Consider the following 20032-nt stretch of genomic DNA (forward strand, 5'->3'; position numbering starts at 1 on the left):
GGCAGTTGACAACAATCCAAATTCTTTTAATACCTTTGATAGATGAAATCAATACCAAATGTCTGATTATTCGGCTGATTGTCCTAAGGATTCCGATTATGCATAGGAAAACCTAGGATGGGGTAGGGAACCGGTTGAGGTCCCAGTGGATCAGAGGGGTCCCTATGTCGATGCAAACGTCTTGAGTTCTACTGATCAGTTTCTGGTTGATACAGGAGCTACTCATTGTGCTCTGTCTAAACAATTGGTTCCTAGGGCTTCCCTTGTCTGGCACAATGATAACATCGATAGGAGTCGATGGGACACCTTCCCTTAGCCCACTATCACAGCCACTTGCATTTAGTCTTGATAAATTCACTTCAACATGTCCATTTTTGCTTTCCCCTAAAACGCCGGATAACATTGTGGGTATCGATATGCTTAAACATTTTCGTGCTACAAAACAATGCTCTCCAGAGGGTGTGTGTGTTATGTTAAATGATGACTATCCAATGGTTGAGAGTTCTTGTCTTATTAAAGAGGATATTGCTTTGGCATCGTTACCTAGTACCTTGTGAGCTACATCAGATACCGATGTGGGACAAATGGTTATCCCACCAGTTCATATTCAAGTGAAAGAAGGTGCTTCTTTGCCTCGACTGCCCCAATATAAAATATCTCAGGAAGGCGAAGAAGCAGTGATACACATTGTTCAGGATTTGATCAAGGTGGGGGTTGTGGAAGAAGTCCCTTACAATACCTGTAATAGCCCTATTCTTCCTATTTTGAAAAAAGACACCGATTCTAAAATTTATAGATTTATCATTGACTTGCGAGAGGTCAACAAGATCGTAGTGCCCCAATATCCGGTAGGCTCTGACATCACGACACTTCTTACTATGGTTCCTCCTACTACAACTACATTCAGTGTGATCGATTTGAAGAATGCATTCTTCTCGATACCTATTCATCCTGACAGCCGGTATTTGTTCGGCTTCACTTCGAATAATCGATCATTCAGATTGTATAGAGCTCCACAAGGGTATACAGAGAGTCCTAGCATTTATAGCCAGGCATTGAAAAGACAGCTTGATTCCTTCCCTGTACCAAAAGGGGTGGCTCTTATTCAATATGTTGATGACATCTTGCTGGCTGCTGATACCCCTGATCAGTGCGAAGAAGGAACACTGTTATTGCTATCATTCCTTGCATCTCATCATCACAAAGTCTCTTCAAAGAAATTGCAATATAGTAGACAGCAGGTTACCTACTTAGGTCACCTCCTGTCTAAGGAGGGACGTGCACTCACACCAGACCGCATTCAAGCTATTTTAGACACGTCTGTGCCCCGTACTCAGAAGGATGTTCGTGCACTGATTGGCCTTACTTCTTTCTGTAGGCAGTGGATCCCTAGTTTTTCTCACATTGTTAAAACCTTGTTGGCTCTTTTGGCTAAAGACACTCCGATGCCTCTTCTATCGACTACTAAATGCCAGTATGCTTTCCAACAGTTGCGTCAAGCTCTTTGTTCTGCACCAGTATTAGGAACTCCAGACTACACTAAGGCCTTCGCACTCTGTGTACACGAGAGAGACGGTTGCACTCTCTCAGTTTTAACACAGACACACTGTGATAAGCAGCTCCCTTGTGCATATTTCTTAGCTGCCCTTGATCCAGTTGCCCATGCATTGCTTGGGTGTTTTCAAGCGGTGGCGTTGACAGCTGTACCCATACATCAAAGTGAGGGAATAGTCTTGTCACATAGATTGCTTGTGCTAGTACCCCATTCAGTTGATGCCCTTTTAAATCAAACGAAAACCAAACATTTGACTAGTGCCCTTTTGACAGGATATGAATTGACACTTTTGGCCCCTCATATCACACTGAAAAGATGTTCGACTCTGAACCCTGCTACGTTATTGCCATTTCCAGCCACTTAGTCTCAGTCACAAGAGTTACATGATTCTATATCACTTACTGAAGAACAAACAAAGGGATGTGTTGACCTACAAGATGCGCCCCTTTCTAGTGTTGATGGGGAACTGTGGGTTGATGGGTCCTGCTTGAATTTGCCTGATGGCACGACATCTACTACGTATGCAATTACAACACTTCAGACAATAGTTGAGACAGTTCGTATCCCACAGGAGTCAGCTCAAGCAGCTGAGTTGATAGCACTGACAAGAGCATGTGAGCTTAGTACAGATCTACTCGTTAACATCTACACCGATAGCCGATATGCTTTTGGAGTGGCTCATGATTTTGTGCAACTCTGGAAGGAAAGAGGCTTTCTTACTTCACATGGGACACAAATAGTGCATGGGGAATTAGTACATAATCTCCTTACTGCCTTGACATATCCTAAGAAAGTGGCAATTGTTAAGTGTAGCACACAAAAGAAAGTGACTGATAAAATAGGAAAAGGCAATGCCTTTGCGATTCACACACCTCGTGAGACTGCAATGAAGCGAAGTACTACACTTATATATGTAGTGAAGTCACAGGCTGAACGTTGGCATGATGCCAAGCAAGAGGTACTGGATATGCAACGATCTGCTTCTGTTGATGAATTAGACCAATGGTCTAAGGAGGGAACACTCGATGATGAGGGCTGTTGGAGGAATAAAGAAATGACAAAATGGAAGTTACCCACAGCCTATTTACATCCTATGATTCACATGGGCCAGCACATGTTAGAGCATCCTCAATGGCAAAGCAAGTTATGCAAGTATGGGATCATCCAGATATTACCAACACAGCTAAAAAGATAGTCCAGTCTTGTCTGATCTGTCTCCAATATAATCCTGGAAAGGGAACTCGAACTCCAGCAGGAGGGTTTGCCATACCTACTGCACCTTTTGAGGTCCTGCAAATGGATTACATACAGTTTGAGTGTTGTAACAACCTAAAGTATGTCTTGGTAGTGGTTTGCGGCTTTAGTAAATGGGTGGAGGCATACGCTACGAAAGATAATACAGCTCTTACTACAGCAAAAGGTGTTCCTAAAGGAGTTTTTCCCCAGATTTGGCATTTGTCGAATTTTGTGGAATGACAACGGACCCCATTTCATTGGGCAAGTTGTTGATTACCTAATGAAAGGATTGGGAATTAAGCAGAAGTTCCATGCTGCTTTCAACCCACAATCGGCAGAGCTAGTGGAACGTTACGACTCTACCCTCAAACTAAAATTGGCCAAAATACAAGCTTCCACATCTTTCAAATGGCCTGACGCACTGCCCCAAGCCTTGCAATCTATTAGATCGATACCACTTACACGATCTGGCCTCACACCGTATAAGGTGGCTTTTGGGAGGCCAATGAATATTTGGGGGATTCCTAAGCCACGCCCTACACATGATGTACCCCATGTATTGATGAACGACTACTTGTCTCAGTTGACTGACAGTTTGTCTTCTATTTATTAACAGGTTCAGGAGACTCTTCCAGACAGGTCGCAAGGTGAGGGCCACTGCTTGCGCCCTGGAGATTGGGTGCTGACGAAATTCTTCCAGAGAGCCAGCTCCCTAGCACTCAGATGGGGAGGCCCTGAGCAGGTGCTCAGGGCCTCCGCATCCAGGACTGCTGTTCGAGTGACCAACAGGAAGAACTGGGTGCATGCCACCCATTGTCGAAAGGTTCCGCATGCCCTCGTGAGCCCAGTTGTGGTGGCAGATCATCGGAACATCCTGGACACAGAGAAAGGACAAGCCACGTCACCTGAAGAACCTGCGGAAGTCGTTCCAGACCACACGATCCCTGGTACATCTCAATATCAGCTGCGACCCCGAAAGAGAGACACTTTGTTGTTGAAAAAGACTGTTTGAGCCACTGTCCTGGGTAGTAAAAGACTGAGTTACAAAGGGGGGTACTCTTTTAGTGGCTACTCGTCTCAAACTCAGCGAAGAAACCAACGTCTGCCCAGGACCTTAGGGCACCATCTGTTCTGTTGATCAACGTTGAGATGAACATGCCTGCGGAAAAGAAATCAACTACTGCAAGAATCTGTGATCGAAAGATTATGTTCATTTTTGAACTCACTTTAATTATTGTTCTGATTGCTACAATAACATGGGTTGTAGAGGGAATAGCTTCTGCTCGAAATCTACTGACTGCTACTACTCCTATCCCCATTGAGCACCGATATTTTACTCTTCCCTATCATGAGCAGAAGCATAGAATGTCCTATCTCAACAATACGTTCATTCAAATTTTGCATCACACCCATAATGCTACGAACATTACCAACTGTTGCGTGTGTGGAATGATGCCAGCTCATCAGAAAAAGGGAGGAACGCCTTTCATTCCTTTGCCGTTTTCACATAATGGCTCCCGCAGAGCCTGGTTTGCACTATTGTGGGTTTCTCATATTGGTAATATTACCAACTTTGATGTAGGAAGACTTAACGCTCAGTTAAATAGAGTCTGTTACACTGATGAGGAAGGAGATCCACAAGCTAAAGGAACTGTATAGGAAATGAAGGAGTATCGCTGAGGAAATTCCCCCACGCACTATGTTTTCCCTAACACTCGAACTGTTAAAGGTAATGGGCCTCCTGTTATAGCTGGTACTAGAGCTCGAGCAGACCTTTGTGTGAGCAGTATTGGCAGTATCCCTGTGGGAAAAAGTGACTGTACTACAGTGCTGAACATTACTGGAATAAACAACAGTAGTTTTTTATCAGCACATAACACCTATTTCATTTGTGGAAGTAAAAGGTATTACCACCTACCTATTGGGTGGTCAGGTAGCTGTTTTGTGTCCTTTTTGCTACCACCTGTGTTTTTGGCACCTGCATCCTACCACAAAGACTATAAACTGTATAATGACATTTCTAAGAGTCGATTTAAGAGGACAATAAATCGTGAGGAGGTGGATCAGACTGATACTGCACTGCAGCAGTACATTGACTTTCATTTGGGACTATTCTTCTTTGTTGGTGCGGCCTTAAACAGCAGAAAAATCAGGTGCTTGACACGTGTTGTAGAGGCTGTAACCAATCAGACAGCCATGGCCCTTGGAAACATCATGGAAGAACTGCAAATAGCGAGAATTGTGGTGGTCCAAAATAGGATGGTATTGGATGTGGTCTTGGCCGACCGTGGTGGAGCATGCCGCATCATCGGAAGCAGTTGTTGTGTCTATATCCCTGACCATGCCCCTTCAGTTTTTGAGGCAATTTCTAAGCTGCATAAAACAGCCACTGAAATCCATCAGGATTCTGGAACATGGACTTTGACTGGATGGCTATGGACTATGTTTACTGTATTGGGCTGGAAATTATTGTCAGTCCTATGTATATTTCTTGCTATTCTCTTCGTTTGCTGCCTCTGTATACAATGTTGCCCAATGCTCTGTTCCCGATGTATTTATTCTTGTTACCTCATGTATACCGACTAAACGAAATGTTACAAATGAAAATGCTCGTATGGCAATGGATCAAGAAATTACTGAATTAATGCAGATAGATGTGCACAATGTTTTCCGTACTCCCTCAAAAGAATAGGAAGAGGTCTTCAGCATATGCTAAAAGGGCCGTCTGTGGAAATCGCAAATAATCTTTGTTAGCATAAGCTGAAACCATCTTGTTTGTGGCATCCATTTTGTCAGCTAGGTAATTCTCCCATCCTCTGCAGCTCGTCTTTTTCCCTGCCTGTGCTGTCTATTTTAGTTAACTTCCTGACTCAGCTAAAAGCAATATACATGCTAATGAGTTTGTAGCTGCCTGAACACCTGGTCTGACTCAACTGTCAATCTCTTAGTGCTGCCATAAGCACTCCTGCTCCCCCTCCCACTTTGCTGACTAAGTGATTTCCCATTTTTCCATGTTTGTCGGAAGCTATTCCTGTGTGGACCTGTACCTTCTATTTGCAACTACATTCTTACCAGTGCAGAAAACTGTGTATAAAAGCACCATGGTCTGTGTATTCAAGCCACTACCTCCTGGAACACATGAGGGTGTTGTATGGACATGGTCTCGCTCATAAGTGAATAAACTTGTTACTTTGAATTTCAGCTTCAGTGTCAATGTCTATTTTGTTGGTCTAAGGACCCGTGGACAGATAAGGCTGACCCCTGCACCGGTGTGCCCTTAAAAAGGCACATTAACACAGTGAGGGCTGCCCAGAATGGGCATACCAATGCCCCCACCCTCCTAAACAATAGCCACAGTCTTTCTGCCCCCCTTGGGGCATCCCCCCCCGATTCCCAACCAGGGCGGCAGACAGCCCACTAGGCACAGACTTGTTTTTAGCAATGCGCCTACCTGTGGATTTTGGGCGCTAGCGCAGGCGGCACATAGGGAAACCTAGCAAACCCGTAAATTTTTTAAAAACTAGACACAAAGGGGAATCCAAGATGGGGTGACTTGTGTGCCTCTCACCAGGTTCTGTTACCCAGAATCCTTTGCAAACCTTAAACTAAGTTAAAAAAAACTAAATTTTCTCTCATTTCTGTGATGGAAAGTTCTGGGACCTGCGTGGATCTGCAAAATTCCACGCACACCGCATTCCCCAATGTCTTCCGAGAAAAATGTTACCTCACTTGTGTGGGTAAAACTAGTGCCCGCGACAGGAAACGGCAAAACGCAACATGGACACACCACATTTTCTCAGTGAAAACTGACCCTAGCTGTAGATTTTGAACCCTAGCTTTGGTGGCACCTAGGGAAACCTAGCAAACCTACACATTTATGAAAACTAGACACCCAGGGGAATACAGGATGGGGTGATTTGTCTGTCTCTCACCAGGTTCTTATACCCAGAATCCCTTGCAAACCTCATAATTTGTGCAACAAAAACCAATTTTCCTCACATTCCTGTGGTGGAAAGTTCTGGAATCTGCGTGGATCCACAAAATTCCACCCACCCCGCCTTTCCCAAATTCTTCCGAGAAAAACGGTACCTCACTTGTGTGGGTAGGTCTAGTGCCCGCGACAGGAAACGGACCAAAACACAACGTGGACACACCACATTTTCATAGTGAAAACGAATCCTTTTTTTGCAAAGTGCCTAGCTGTAGATTTTGAACCCTAGCTCTGCCGGCACCTAGGGAAACCTACCAAACCTTTAAGTTTTTTAAAGCTAGACACCCAGGGGAATCCAGGATGGGGTGACTTGTCTGGCTCTCACCAGGTTCTGTTACCCAGATTCACTTGCAAACCTCAAAATGTGTAAAAATAAACAACAAATTTTCCTCACATTTCGGTGGTGGAAAGTTCTGCAATCTGCGTGGATCCACAAAATTCCACCCACCCTGCATTTCCCAAATTCTTCCGAGAAAAATGGTACCTCACTTGTGTGGGTAGTCCCAGTGCCCGTGACGGCCGAAAAGGCAACGTGGACACACCACATTTTCACAGTGAAAACTGACCCTTTGTTTGCAAAGTGCCTAGCTGTAGATTTTAAACCCTAGCTCTGCTGGCACCTAGGGAAACCTAGCAGACCTATACATTTTTGAAAACTAGATACCCAGGGGAATCCAGGATGGTGTGACTTGTCTGGCTCTCACCAGAATCCTTTGCAAACCTCAAACTTTGTAAAATAAAACATATTTTCCTTACAATTCTGTGGTGGAATGTTCTGGAATCTGCGTGGATCCACAAAATTCCACCCACCCAGCATTCCCCAAAGTCTTCCGAGAAAATTTTTCTCGGCAGACTTTGGGGAATGCGGGGTGGGTGGAATTTTGAGGATCCATGCAGAATCCAGAACTTTCTACCACAGAAATGTGAGGAAAATGTGTTTTTTTTACACATTTTGAGGTTTGCAAGGATTCTGGGTAACAGAACCTGGTGAGAGGCAGACATGTCACCCCTTCCTGGATTTCCCTGGGTGTCTAGTTTTCAAAAATGTATAGGTTTACTAGGTTTCCCTAGGTGCCGGCAGAGCTAGAGTTCAAAATCTACAGCTAGGCAATTTGCAAAAAAGTGTCTGTTTTCACTGTGAAAATGTGGTGTGTCTACGTTGCGTTTTGGGCCATTTCCTGTCACGGGCACTAGGCCTATCCACACAAGTGAGGTACCATTTTTCTCAGAAGACTTTGGGAAATGCAGGGTGGGTGGAATTTTGTGCATCCACGCAGATTCCAGAACGTTCCACCACAGAAATTGGAGGAAAATGTTTTTTTTTTTACAATTTCTGAGGTTTGCAAAGGATTCTGGGAAACAGAACCTGGTGAGAGCCAGACAAGTCACTCCATCCCAGATTTCCCTGGGTGTCTTATTTGCAAAAATGTATAGGTTTGCTAGGTTTCCCTCCGTGCCGGCAGAGCTAGGGTTCAAAATCTACAGCTAGGCACTTTGCAAAAAAAGGGTACGTTTTCACTGTGAAGGGGGCGTGGCTTAGCCGGCTGCAAAATGGCCACACTCTGAGTGGGCTCTGCCAGCCAAGCCCAACATCCTTCATAATCCTGCAGGCAATTTTACTAATCGCCACCTTGTACCAGCATCATCGTTACTCACCTGCTCCGACGGTGTGTTTTGAGACTTTTTCCACCTCCCTGGGCCACTGCTAAGCCGAGATCTACCGCTGTGCGAGGCCTGGGCCTTGGCCCTGTGGCGCGCGCGGCTTTCCTGGCCTTCCCGGAGCCGACAGCAGGACTCTGACCTGGACCGGATTATCGTCTGAAGCAACATCTCTTCCCTGCGGACACTGTTGCCGGTAGGTTCGCTGCGGCGGGGGCGATTCGCGGCGGGGCCGGGGGCGTGCTCGTCGTACCGCCCGACCCGGCCTACACACTCCTGGGAGCCTCCACTCCTCCTCTGGCTCCCCGGGTTTAGGCCTCTGTCATCGGGCCTGGCGACGTGGGCGGTGCGCTCCCCTTGACCCCCTGCTGCGGTCGGCCTACCGCCTGCTGCGACCTCCGGCTCCCCGGTGACGGCAGCTACCAGCTACTGCCTTTGCCCTGTAGACGCGGCGCTCCCCTGAGGTCGCCTTGGCACTGCGGCCCTGCTTGCTGCCCATCGCCTCGACCCCTATTGGTTTGCGCATCCGCCGCAGTCCGCTGCCTCCTCCCGCAAGGTCGGCCTGCGATCCCGGCGGCATCGGGCTCTCCTGTGTCTGATACCGGCTGGGCCCTGCTGTCGATCCGCAACTCACCTCTGGACTTTGTACCAGTGAAACTCCTCAGCTTGCCCTTAGCCCAGAGTCTGCCTGGCCTGGCCACCTCTCCTCCTGTTGGCCCAGCAGCCCGTCACCCGCTTTGTGCTTCTCATCCCTGGTGTGCTGTGGTTCGCTGGCATCTCCCTGGACGCATCCACACCTGTGTTAGCACTGGCTATAGTTGTTGTACCTGCTTCCCCAACCTCCCGAGGCCCTTTCCTGGTTTTCAATCTGATAACGATCGTGCGAATGGCTTGCTGTCGTCATTAGATTGAAAACAAAACTAAAATGTAGTTTCAGTTTTAGTGTTTCAGGGCTCGTGGGGCTATCTCAGCCCCCCTGAGCACCGAAACACTTGGGAGAGGTATCATTGGAAAGGGAAGAATCTCCCCTTTCCAATGGTACCCTTCGATAGTGGATCCCTGCTTGGGGATCACCCCAGGAGAGCAATCTCCAAGCAGGGATCCACCCACTAGCACCAGGGAGGGGGGAGCGGCCCCTTGGGCAAGGGCCTTTGCTCCCCCCATATTTTTTTGGGCACAACAGTCTTTGTTAATGTCAATGTTAATGACATTTATAAAGCACAACTGTTACCCGAAGGTGTCCTGGCGCTATGTGAAATCCTACTGAGGCCTAAATAGGAGGAAATAAGCAGTAAACAGTGAAAAGCCAGGTTTTCAAGGCCTTCATAAAGGCCAGTAATTTTGTCATGCACTTAAGATGAAAAGGCAGACTATTCCATGCCTAGGCTGCGCCGACCACAAAACTTCTGCCACTACAACTGGCTTTTTTTACAAAAGGCACTGATACCAATTTTGCTTCTGAGGAGCGCAGTGGTCATTTTGGTCCACACCAATGGAATTTATGTTTTAGGTAGTCGGTCCCAGTTCCTTGAAGGGCTTTGTAAACCATGCATAGAGATTTGAACTGAACACGCTTCTTAAGAGGCAACCAGTGGAGCCATCTAATCTCAGCAGAGACTAAGGCATATTTTAGTATGCCGGTAAGCAGTCTGGCAGCTCCATTCTGCAAAAGTTGGAGTTTGTTCAGAAGCCCTTCCTGAATATTAATATAAAGGCTATTGCAGTAATCCAGCCTGGACATAGTTAAAGCATTGATAACTGTTTGTTGACTGTCTTTGGGCAGGGATGGCATTATTTTCTTACAGGATCTAAGAATATGCGATGTGGATGAGGCCACTGTATTTACTTGATCCCTGAAGCTAAGTTTATTGTCTATCCAGACTCCCAAGTTTTTTACCTTCCTGATGGGAATGGGAAGAGGATCTAATGTATCTGGCCACCAGGCCGAGACAAAGAAATTAGGGTCATTTCCAAATAACGCAACCTCCATTTTACCGGAGCTGAGTTTGAGACAATTTTGGGCCATCCAGTTTTCACAGCTGTCATACAATCATGGAGCTGGGATGCCATTCCCAGCATCCTCCCTGGCAGCAGCGACACCACAATTTGGGTGTCGTCTGCATAAGATGTTAGACTAAAGCCAAATGATTCAATCAGGGGAGCTAACGACGACACAAACTATATAAAGTGTGGGGCTCATAGATAACCCCTGAGGGACTCCACCAGGCAAAGAAAATAGTTTGGCAGAGAATTCGCTGAGAGAGACAGTTTGTATTCTATTGGATAGAAAGGATTTGAGCAATTTCCAGGCAGTGCCCTGTACTCCAATCTCTCGCAGCCGGTCCATCAATAAAACGTGATGGATCGTATCAAAGGCCGCTGAGAGGTCTAACATAATCATTACGGCTTTTCCTCCCATATCAAGAATTGCCCTGATCTCTTCTGTGGATTTAAGAAGAGCCGACTCCATGCTGTGCCCCTCTCTGAAACCATACTGGGAGGGTTCCTGCACCTGAGCTTCCTGCAGAAACAAACTAAGTTGTACATTCATAGTTTTCTCAGCGATTTTTGCAGGAAGTGGGAGTGTTGAGATCGGTCTAAAGTTATTAGTTTCTTTAGGATCTAGACTCGTTTTTTTCAGCAGGGGCACTATAGATGCATTTTTCCAGGCTTTGGGAAAGTAACCTTCAGCAAACATGGCATTCAAGATGGAGGTCAGTACTAGTGTGACTGGCTCAGGGGCTAATTTTAATATTGAAACTGGGCAAAAAACGTACGGGTAGCTAGATTTAGACGTCATGAGAAGATTATAAGTATCTGTGGCAGTTACTGGGGCGAATTTATCAAACGTCAACGCTGAGCTCTTTCCTGACTTAAGACCTACTGTATGGTCCGATGTCATATTAGTCATTGAGTCAGTGTTCTTCACTCCCAGGTCCGCATTTGGAAGCGCAGGACCGTGATTTTGGGAGAAGTCAGGTCAGCGGGCTAGTCTTTTCACCCCTGACTACATTTGAGGCCGAGGCAGGCGTGGGCGCGCTCAGTGAAGTCCTCCTGAGGCTTGAGCCGGGACTGACCAACGAAGCAGTACTAATACCTATTGTGTGATTTTACTCTGCCTAAATTTTATATCGCTTTGCACTGTTTTTTTTTTAATACCATTGCATACTTTTCACAATCTAATAGATAGTTCTTTACTCCCGGGGTCCGCATTTGGAAGAGCAGGACCGTCATTTTGGGAGAAGTCGGGTCAGCGGGCTAGTCTTTTCGCCCCTGACTACATTTAAGCAGAAGATGGTGCAAACGCGCAGCGGACGGGCACAGCGGGCGCACCGCCAGTGCGCCAAAGGCAAGCCCATCTGCGACCGTCCGCGCACGGCCCGCGCACAGCGCACGGTGCCAGCCCCCCCTGCCGTTTTTAAATCAGGCAACCCCATTTTAATACATTATTCTGGCAGCACTCTGCATAGTTTGAATGCTACTAATTCAGACACCAGATGCCTATGTATCGGACCCTGCACCTGGCCTTCACATGCCCAAATGACTTGCCCTGGCTGCAGCACTAAGTTACCGGAACTAATGTTCCGGCCAGTCAACGCCTTGCATAAACCCGGCAAGGACAGAAAAGGATGCGTGTTAAATAAAGAATTGAACTGTGTTCTTTTTAACGCTAGGTCCTTGGTGAAGCACAGTATTGAATGTGCTTCCCTAATTGAAGAAGAGAAAATAAGTATTACATTACTACTGAATCTTGGACGGATGACGCCTCAGGTCCTGATTTGGTCGAAGCCACCCTCCCAATTATTCCTGCCACACATTAAATAGGCCAATCTAGAAAGGAGGAGGCTTAGCGGTCATTTACCATAATTAGATAACAGTATCTTTAATGCGGAATGCGAAGCTCTGGAGTTTTGCCTTTATCTTTCACACCATTATATCTTCAGAGGCACCCTCATTTACAGGCCACCTGGCCTTAGAAGCCCATTCCTAACACTAGTAGGTAGAATACTGGAAAATGGGCTCTACGCCAGCTCACACACGATACTGGGAGACTTTAACTTCCATCTGGAAGTACATTCTGATCCAGATACATCAAGCCTGTTGGATTTGATGAGTAATGCTGATTTAAAGCAACTTGTTATTGGTGCCACTCACCAGGCAGGACACACACTGGATGGCATTTTTTCTAATAACTCACAGCTGCTTACCGCCCTTCTTCCTTTAGTATGGTCAGATCACAAGGCAGTGTTATTCAAGCTCATCTTGCCAGACCGTCAGACCGTCAGACTATGAAACCAGCAAATACACAGCTGGTGAGCAGAGCGTGGAACAAGGTAGAAGCTGAGGAACTACAGGAATTGCTAATCTCTACATCATACATTCTACCGACAGACCTTGATGAGGCCACCTTATCATACACTAATTGGTTTGAAGCAGCAGGTAACAAGCTAGCTCCCAAAAACTACTCTGCCCCAATGGGGCATGACCATCCTCTCCCTAGTATTCCCAAGAACTTAGAGACGAAAAATTGGTCTGTAAGCACCTAGAAAGAAAATGGAGGAAGGAGTATAACGATAGGGAAAAGAATGAGTACAAACATAGTTTATCATAGTATAAACAGCTGCTTCAAATAACGAAACAAGAGTTTTTTGCCAAAAGAATTAACTCTTCAAAAAACTCGACCAAAGAGCTGTTTAAAACGGTAACTACCCTTGCACACCCAGCCTCTCCCGCTAACCTGGCCAGCCAGGAACTATGTGATAAAATAGCGAATTTCTTTTTCGATAAAGTTGAGGCCATCTTTTCCACTGTAACGCGTTTCAGTACACCTGCCTTGATCACATGATCACACAGCTATATATCTATATATATATGGGTTTCACTTACCTTAATTATACTTAACATTTGTCGTTAAGGCATCTGTGTGGTAAAGGCTGTGTTTTAAAGGCATGCTTTGTAAAGGTATGCGTGATAATGCTGTCATCCTAACTACACAACATAGTGCAAAGTTGTGTGTATGTACTGTCTAGCATAGCTTTTGTACTAGAAGGGCACACTTCTAGTACACAATTCTATGCTTCAACTATTTTTTTTTAAAAAATATTCCGCACACTGAATGTGTACTGTACGGTGCAGCACTCAAAAAATGTTTGAAATGTTAGGAAAAATCAAAACATTTTACTGACTTTGTATCTGCCTCAAGGAGGTGTTATGTTTTTTACACACAGCCTGGTCTGACAATTTTTGTAGATCTAGGTTGGCATCAAAAAGCATTTAATGCCCAAACACGATCCATGGAACAGCTTTTTTGAGGCAATGCAGTGCAAAAAAGGTACCTTTCCATAAAAATGTTTGTGATGTGGCAAAGTTTTGAAAAAGCTGCCCCATAGAGTGGGCAATGCTAAATGGGTTCCAGTGTCTGCAATTTACACGGGGAAGAAACCCAATCTATTTCATTGAGGCCGAGCCAGACCCGCTCCACTGCCGGCCTCGCGGGGCAGCACATGTAGCCTGTGCTGCCCTTGTTTGAGGTAGGGTACCTCACAGTGGTGGTGTAAGCTCTCCACCTAAATTGCACAAATCCTTAGGATGGACTAGAAAAGAGGGGGTGAAAGGTCATTATTTTTCTTTTCTTTGGGCCCCATGCATCATACAAAAAAACGGTCGCAAACGGGCAGATTCTCAGAATCTGCCCCTTTGCGACTGGTATTTTTGCATTTGGGATGCATCATCCCAAATGCAAAAATCGCAATTTAAGTAATCTCTAAATTGCGATTACTTAAATTGCGATTGCATTTAAGGAATTCCAAATTGAGATTCCTTAAATGCAATGCATTAAAGTAAAATAAATAGCGATTTCACTAATAGGGTGCGCAAATTACCATGAAGTTGAACTTCATGGTAATTTGCAAAACCTTTGAAAAAAGCACTTTTGTGCATTTTACAAAGTTTCATGTTGCGCACACACATGCCCTAAGGGCATGTGTGTGCGCAACATATGTGCACAGGTCAATTCCAGGGGTGCAACAGGGTGTCCTTTTGACACCCTTGCACCCTGAAATTGCATGCGCAATTTGCGAGTACCTATTGGTACTCGCAAATTGCGCTTGCAATTTCCCATTCATTCCTATGGGCCTGTAGGCCCATAGGAATGAATGGGAAGCTATTCCTTATTTGCGACTCACAATTTGCGAGTCGCAAATAAGGAATTTGTAGGAATCGCTATTGTTATAGCGATTCCTACATGCATAGGCTTTTGAGAGTCCTTAATTGCGATTCCTTAATAATTGCAATTAAGGACTCGCAAAAGCTTTTCTTGATGCATGTGCATGTTTGTGTCTCTGGACAGGTCTAATTTGTGGATGCTCAAGCAGTACTGGTAAACATGTCCTGTTAGCTGATTTTCCAAGGAGTGTTAATGTTAGCCCATTAGCAGGAGGTGCATTTGCATCTGAAACGCTAACTCCGCCCTCTCACTCACTCGTCTGTTTAACCAGTGTTTGCTTTAGAATGAAGGCAGAAAGCCAGGAACTCAAATGTATTTTTCGTTTCACAACTCTGCCCTTTGGGACTTCAAGTTAGGATGCCAGCATCTATTTTTGTCAGCCACCACCAGCATATAGCATTTCGGGGCTTGGTTTTATGTTTTAGTTTCATTACCGGATCAAAATCACAGAATACAAAGAGCTGCTGTCGAAAATGCCACAATTGGTGGGAGGTATTGTACATAACATGGAACCACTTCTCAGTTCATTTTACAAAGTTGCCTCCTCCATGTCAAAAACTGCTTGTTTCACGCCTTAAAGCCTAGAGCAAACACTACTCACATAGGGGCATAGTATCAAGCCAGGCGATAAAATTATCGCCGCTTTATCGGCAGAAAACTGCCGCTAAAACGCCGATAATGGGCTTGATAATATGCTCTATGGAATTCCAATTGAAGCTCAGGTTAGATGTCCTTCACATTTAACATGGGCTTCAATTGGAATTCCATAGAGCATATTATCAAGCCCATTATCGCCGTTTTAGCTGCAGTTTTCTGCCACTAAAGCGGCGATAATTTTATCGCCTGGCTTGATATTATGCCCCCTATTTTGTGAGAGTTCACTCTTTCACTCGCATTATGCAAAAAACAAGGGGGCATATCATTGAGGAAGAGCGGTAAACATCGCTAAGCGCACTTAGCGCGAGTCTGTTTATCGCTGTCTAACACTGAATTACATCGCCGTGTTAGCGATGTATTATCAACGCTTTGCGAACTGGTGATGTAATTCCAGCGATGGATGGTGAGAAACAGAAACATCGCCTGAAATCCAGCGATAATATTGGAGATGCACCTCCCATTATCAGCATACCTACGTAGAAGAAAAAGCAGATAACCGCGGTTTTTTACATCGCTGGGGCCGCATTGTAAATAGTGCGAATGTCTGTCTGCCACCTAATTCATGCAGACATTGTGAGGAACGCCCATTTTGCATGTTATTAACGATAATAATCGCTGACATGCAAAATGGAGGGGAAACAGCTAATGCATCAAGGAAACACGCGTTGGCGTGTCCTTGAAAATAGAGAGGGGCATATCAACAACAAGCGGCGATAATTATCTCTAAGCGCACTTAGCGCTAGGATAATTATCGCCGGCTAGCGTGAATTTTTATCGCTGAGATAGCGTGCTATTAGCAACGCTTATCTCAATAGCGATAAAAATCCTCACGCTAACAGGCTAACGTGAGATTATCGCTGGAAACCCAGCGATAATCTCACGTTACCTTGTTGATAGGGACAGGCAAATTTAGCTATGATATCCTCCTTCCATAGGATATCATGGCTAAGTCAGAAAAATACCAGACGTAAAAAAGCAGCGTTAACCGCGGTTAGCGCTGCTTTTTTTTTGTCTCTAACAGGGTTAGCGACATTCTTGATAATAGGAGAAATGTCGCTTAGCGACATTTCTCCTATTATTTTACTCTGGAACGCCCCCTTTGCATCTCATTAGAGATGCAAGGGGAAGCGTAGAGTAAAAGGGCGCTAACATGCAAATATGCATGTTAGCACCCTGTTGTTGATAGGGTGCTAATTTTATCTCTGCTTTTTTGGCTTTTAAAGCCAAGAAAGCAGAGATAAAGCCCTTGTTGATATGCCCCAGAGATGTTTATTTTGCCGCTTTTCGGCCGAAATCGACCGCTAAAGCAGCGAAAATACGCTTTTAAATATGCCCCAAGCTTTGGCAATGGGGATCTTTTTTTTGCCTACGTGGAATGGAAAGTTTTATACCGAGCTTCACCACACAATTAAGGTACAACATGGAAAGCTGCAACGCAGCCTTTCCTAACATGAATAAGAGAAAGGCATGTAGTAGCACCAAAAAGAGCATCTGACGATTCTCTCACATATACATGACAGCTGCAACACAGGTAGCGAACACACTGAATAGTGAGAGCAAGAAGTTAAAGGACAGTTGTATATTTTTTTGTAAACAGACATAAACATAGAGGACATTCAAAACTCATGTAAGAGACAGCCAAATTACCATATATTCATGTACAGATATAGGATGATGAATGCTCACCTGCCCATTGTGGTGTGCTCGGTGGGATCCATGGCTGGCATTCAGCAGTACTAATGTTCATTGGTTGTACAGTTTCTCAGCTATGGGTTCCTTGGGTATGTCACTTATGCTAACATGCATGCACTCCGGTTGTTCAGCTGTCAGACCTATATTACAATTTTATGGGGTGAGCTAAAATATTTTGGGGGGGGGGGGGGTCTCCCTAATAAGATTAAAAGCAGAAGGGCCGAGCACCGCAGCCTACTTCTGTTTTTCATCAACATGTCCTCATGCTTGAATATTGCCCCTTTGAGCTCCGGTGTCTCCCCCATCAATGCAGGTATCTCACATCAAATGTAGTGAGACAATCCCTGCTTCATAGGGCTTGTTTACCAGCCTCAGAAGGGGAGGACGATGGGGCAGGCCTTGCAAGAGGCTATTGGCGAGAGTGTCAGTATGCAGCATGTTTCCCAGGGTGAGTCATTGTAATCTTAGCCTGCACTATCAAACAGGCCACGAGACAGCCCTTGGTGCCAAGCCACACGCATAACTGAGTGAGTGTGGGCAGCATGACTGAATTGAGACCGTTCAATCTTCCATTTCCTCAGAACAGATCCAGCATGGCAGAGTTGTACAAACTTTAACAGCTCATAAAAATGCACAGTTAAAGCATGAGGGACATATAGCTCACGGAGATGTATCTAGAGTGGGTGCTTACGTCACTGTGGAGGTGGATGGATGAGTGAGTGAATTTACGAATTCTAACACCATCCTCACATAGGTGATGTATTACATCAGCATCCTGATAACCCTGCTGCTGTCACTCTGAGGCCTGTTTTTATTGGTTCTTTGTTTATCCACATACTGTGAAATTGCAGTAACCTACCAAGTGTGTCACTGTTTGTTGGCGAAGCCCTGCCACAGTCTAAGTCACTACGGTCTAGACAGGCACACAGGAGTCAATCCTGAAAAGGTTTTGAATGCTCGTGCACCTGGTGCTGCGCACTCCCAGCCTCGGTGCTGCGCACTCCCAGCCTCGGTGCTGCCCCTGTTCAAAATGTTGAGGGCCGCCAGTGCCCCGCTCCTGAACAACTGCAGGGACGCGAATGGATACATTTAATTTCCTCCACTGCTTATACCAACTCAAAATGAGGGCACAGCCCCCTCCTACCTGGCATTTTGGTGATCCCGGGGTCCTGCAGGTGGCAAAGATCTGCTCGGGTGCGTTGGGCTTTGCCAGCAGCTGCCGGACAAGTTCCAGCCCAATTCCCCGGTTACAGCCGGTTATAAGAACGGTGCGCGCCAGGGGAGACATCTTCCAGCTGAAAGTTCTGCTGACTGAAGCCGCTGTAAGTGGAAACATTCAACTGGAGCCCCCGTTAACTTCATTCCGCTTCTCGGTCCCTGCGTCATCTTGGCATTGACCCGTCGAGTGTCCTCGCATGACTCCGTTGGCTCGTTCTCCTACCCACCAGTTGCCTCTGCTTGTTTCCCTGTTTTGACTTGGCCAAATTAAAAACCAGAACCAATAATTGTCAATCTTCTAATTTAAAGGCCCCACGTCGCTGTGAGCTAGCAAACTTTCGCTTTCTTTCCTAATTAATACTGCTGCCTCCCTCGCTGGGCCTCTTTCAGTGCCCGGACGTGACGCTGTCGACCCCGCTCCCTCCCTCCCTCCCCCCCCGCGGATTGACAGGTGCTTTCTCACACTCGTCATGTGGCCGCTTCAGGTGCGTTTTTATCAATGATGCAGCTGGAGCCAGGTGACTCAGGGGCTATCTGCATTATGCTGTACTTTCCCCCGTCGCAAAAACAGTTGATGGACAGAATGCAGAACAATGTCATACATTCACCCCAGTACAGAGATCTGGGCCTAAATCCATCGTGTTTTTTGCTCACCATGCCGTTCCAGTTTGAACCCAGCCATATGCAAATCAGTCTTGACCCTGTGCCTCATGGGAACAGTCCAGCTCGAACTGCCAAGCCAGGTCCTCCCTGGACTGAAAACAAGCATCCTAGGACAGGTTTCGGGGTTTCACCCCTCTTCAGCCATCAATTGTGTGTCTTTTGCTTTCTCGCCCTAAGTGCACCAGGTATGCCCAGACGTGGGTCCTCGGCCCACTGAGCCACTAGCATCAAGCTATCTTGGCAGAAAAGGAGAGAAACCCTGAAAGATCCTAGAATGCTTGTTTCCGGTCCTGGCTTGACACTTACCACTGGGCTGTTTTCATGAGGCACAGGGTCAAGCCTGATTTGCATATGGCCAGGTCTAAAATGGGGTGGAATGGTGAGGAAAAAAATGATGGATTTAACCCAGATCTCTTAACTGAGGGTGAATGTCTTGATTTGTTCTGCATTTCATCTTCAATTTTGTGTCTTGTACTTTCTCCATCAGCAGTCATGGGCTAATTTTACTTGCCCACACTGAGGTTTTGATGTAGGGCAACACCAGCAAGAAATCTTGCTGTGCTGGCGCTTTATAGGTGCATTCCTGTCCTTTTCCCCTGAGCTAGTGCACAATGGGTTGCCCTGCACCAACGCAACACACATAGAACAAGCATTGGCATAGCCAATAGTTCTCGCCTTTGGGACCTTATAAGAGATTATTAAGGCGATGTCCTTACCTGTATATAAAGGTGCTGTTTAAGCATTAACAAATTTAATATAGCATCCTCAATTTTAGTTTTTGACCGGACAAAATAAAGAGGTAATGCTATTAAATAATATGCGCCATAATGCATAATGCCTGTCCACACTTATTGGGTAATTGGAAGTACTTGGTTAGTAGTGGCCTAGATTTCAAGGAACTGAAGGCACAAATGTACCACTACTATTGAGTCCTGGAATGGAAAACCCTTGTTAGCAAATAAAATACTGTATAATAGAATAATAAATGCTGAGCAGAAATGCTATTCTGACTCTTGCCTCCTTCCATGTACGTTGTCATATGCACACACTATTGCCATATACATCACCAAATACATACGTCACAGTTAGGAGCCACATACTCCATTACATATAAATAAACACATGCTTTAAAATG

General features: G+C 45.6%; 1 protein-coding gene across 5 annotated transcripts in view; it reads right to left on the bottom strand.

The window, feature by feature from the left end:
• Positions 1-18662, bottom strand: part of LOC146775743 (uncharacterized) — a 328795-nt gene extending 310133 nt beyond the window's left edge. For all 5 annotated transcript variants that reach the window (XM_085637383.1, XM_085637382.1, XM_085637380.1 and 2 more), the window contains exon 1: positions 18161-18662. In XM_085637383.1, the coding sequence (XP_085493509.1) occupies positions 18161-18352 (192 nt within the window). In that variant the 5' untranslated portion in view covers positions 18353-18662. The remainder of the gene's footprint in view (positions 1-18160) is intronic.
• Between the last annotated feature and the right edge of the window lie 1370 nt (positions 18663-20032).

Source organism: Triturus cristatus, chromosome 12, assembly GCF_964204655.1.
Source record: "Triturus cristatus chromosome 12, aTriCri1.1, whole genome shotgun sequence".
NCBI classification, from domain to species: Eukaryota; Metazoa; Chordata; class Amphibia; order Caudata; family Salamandridae; genus Triturus; species Triturus cristatus.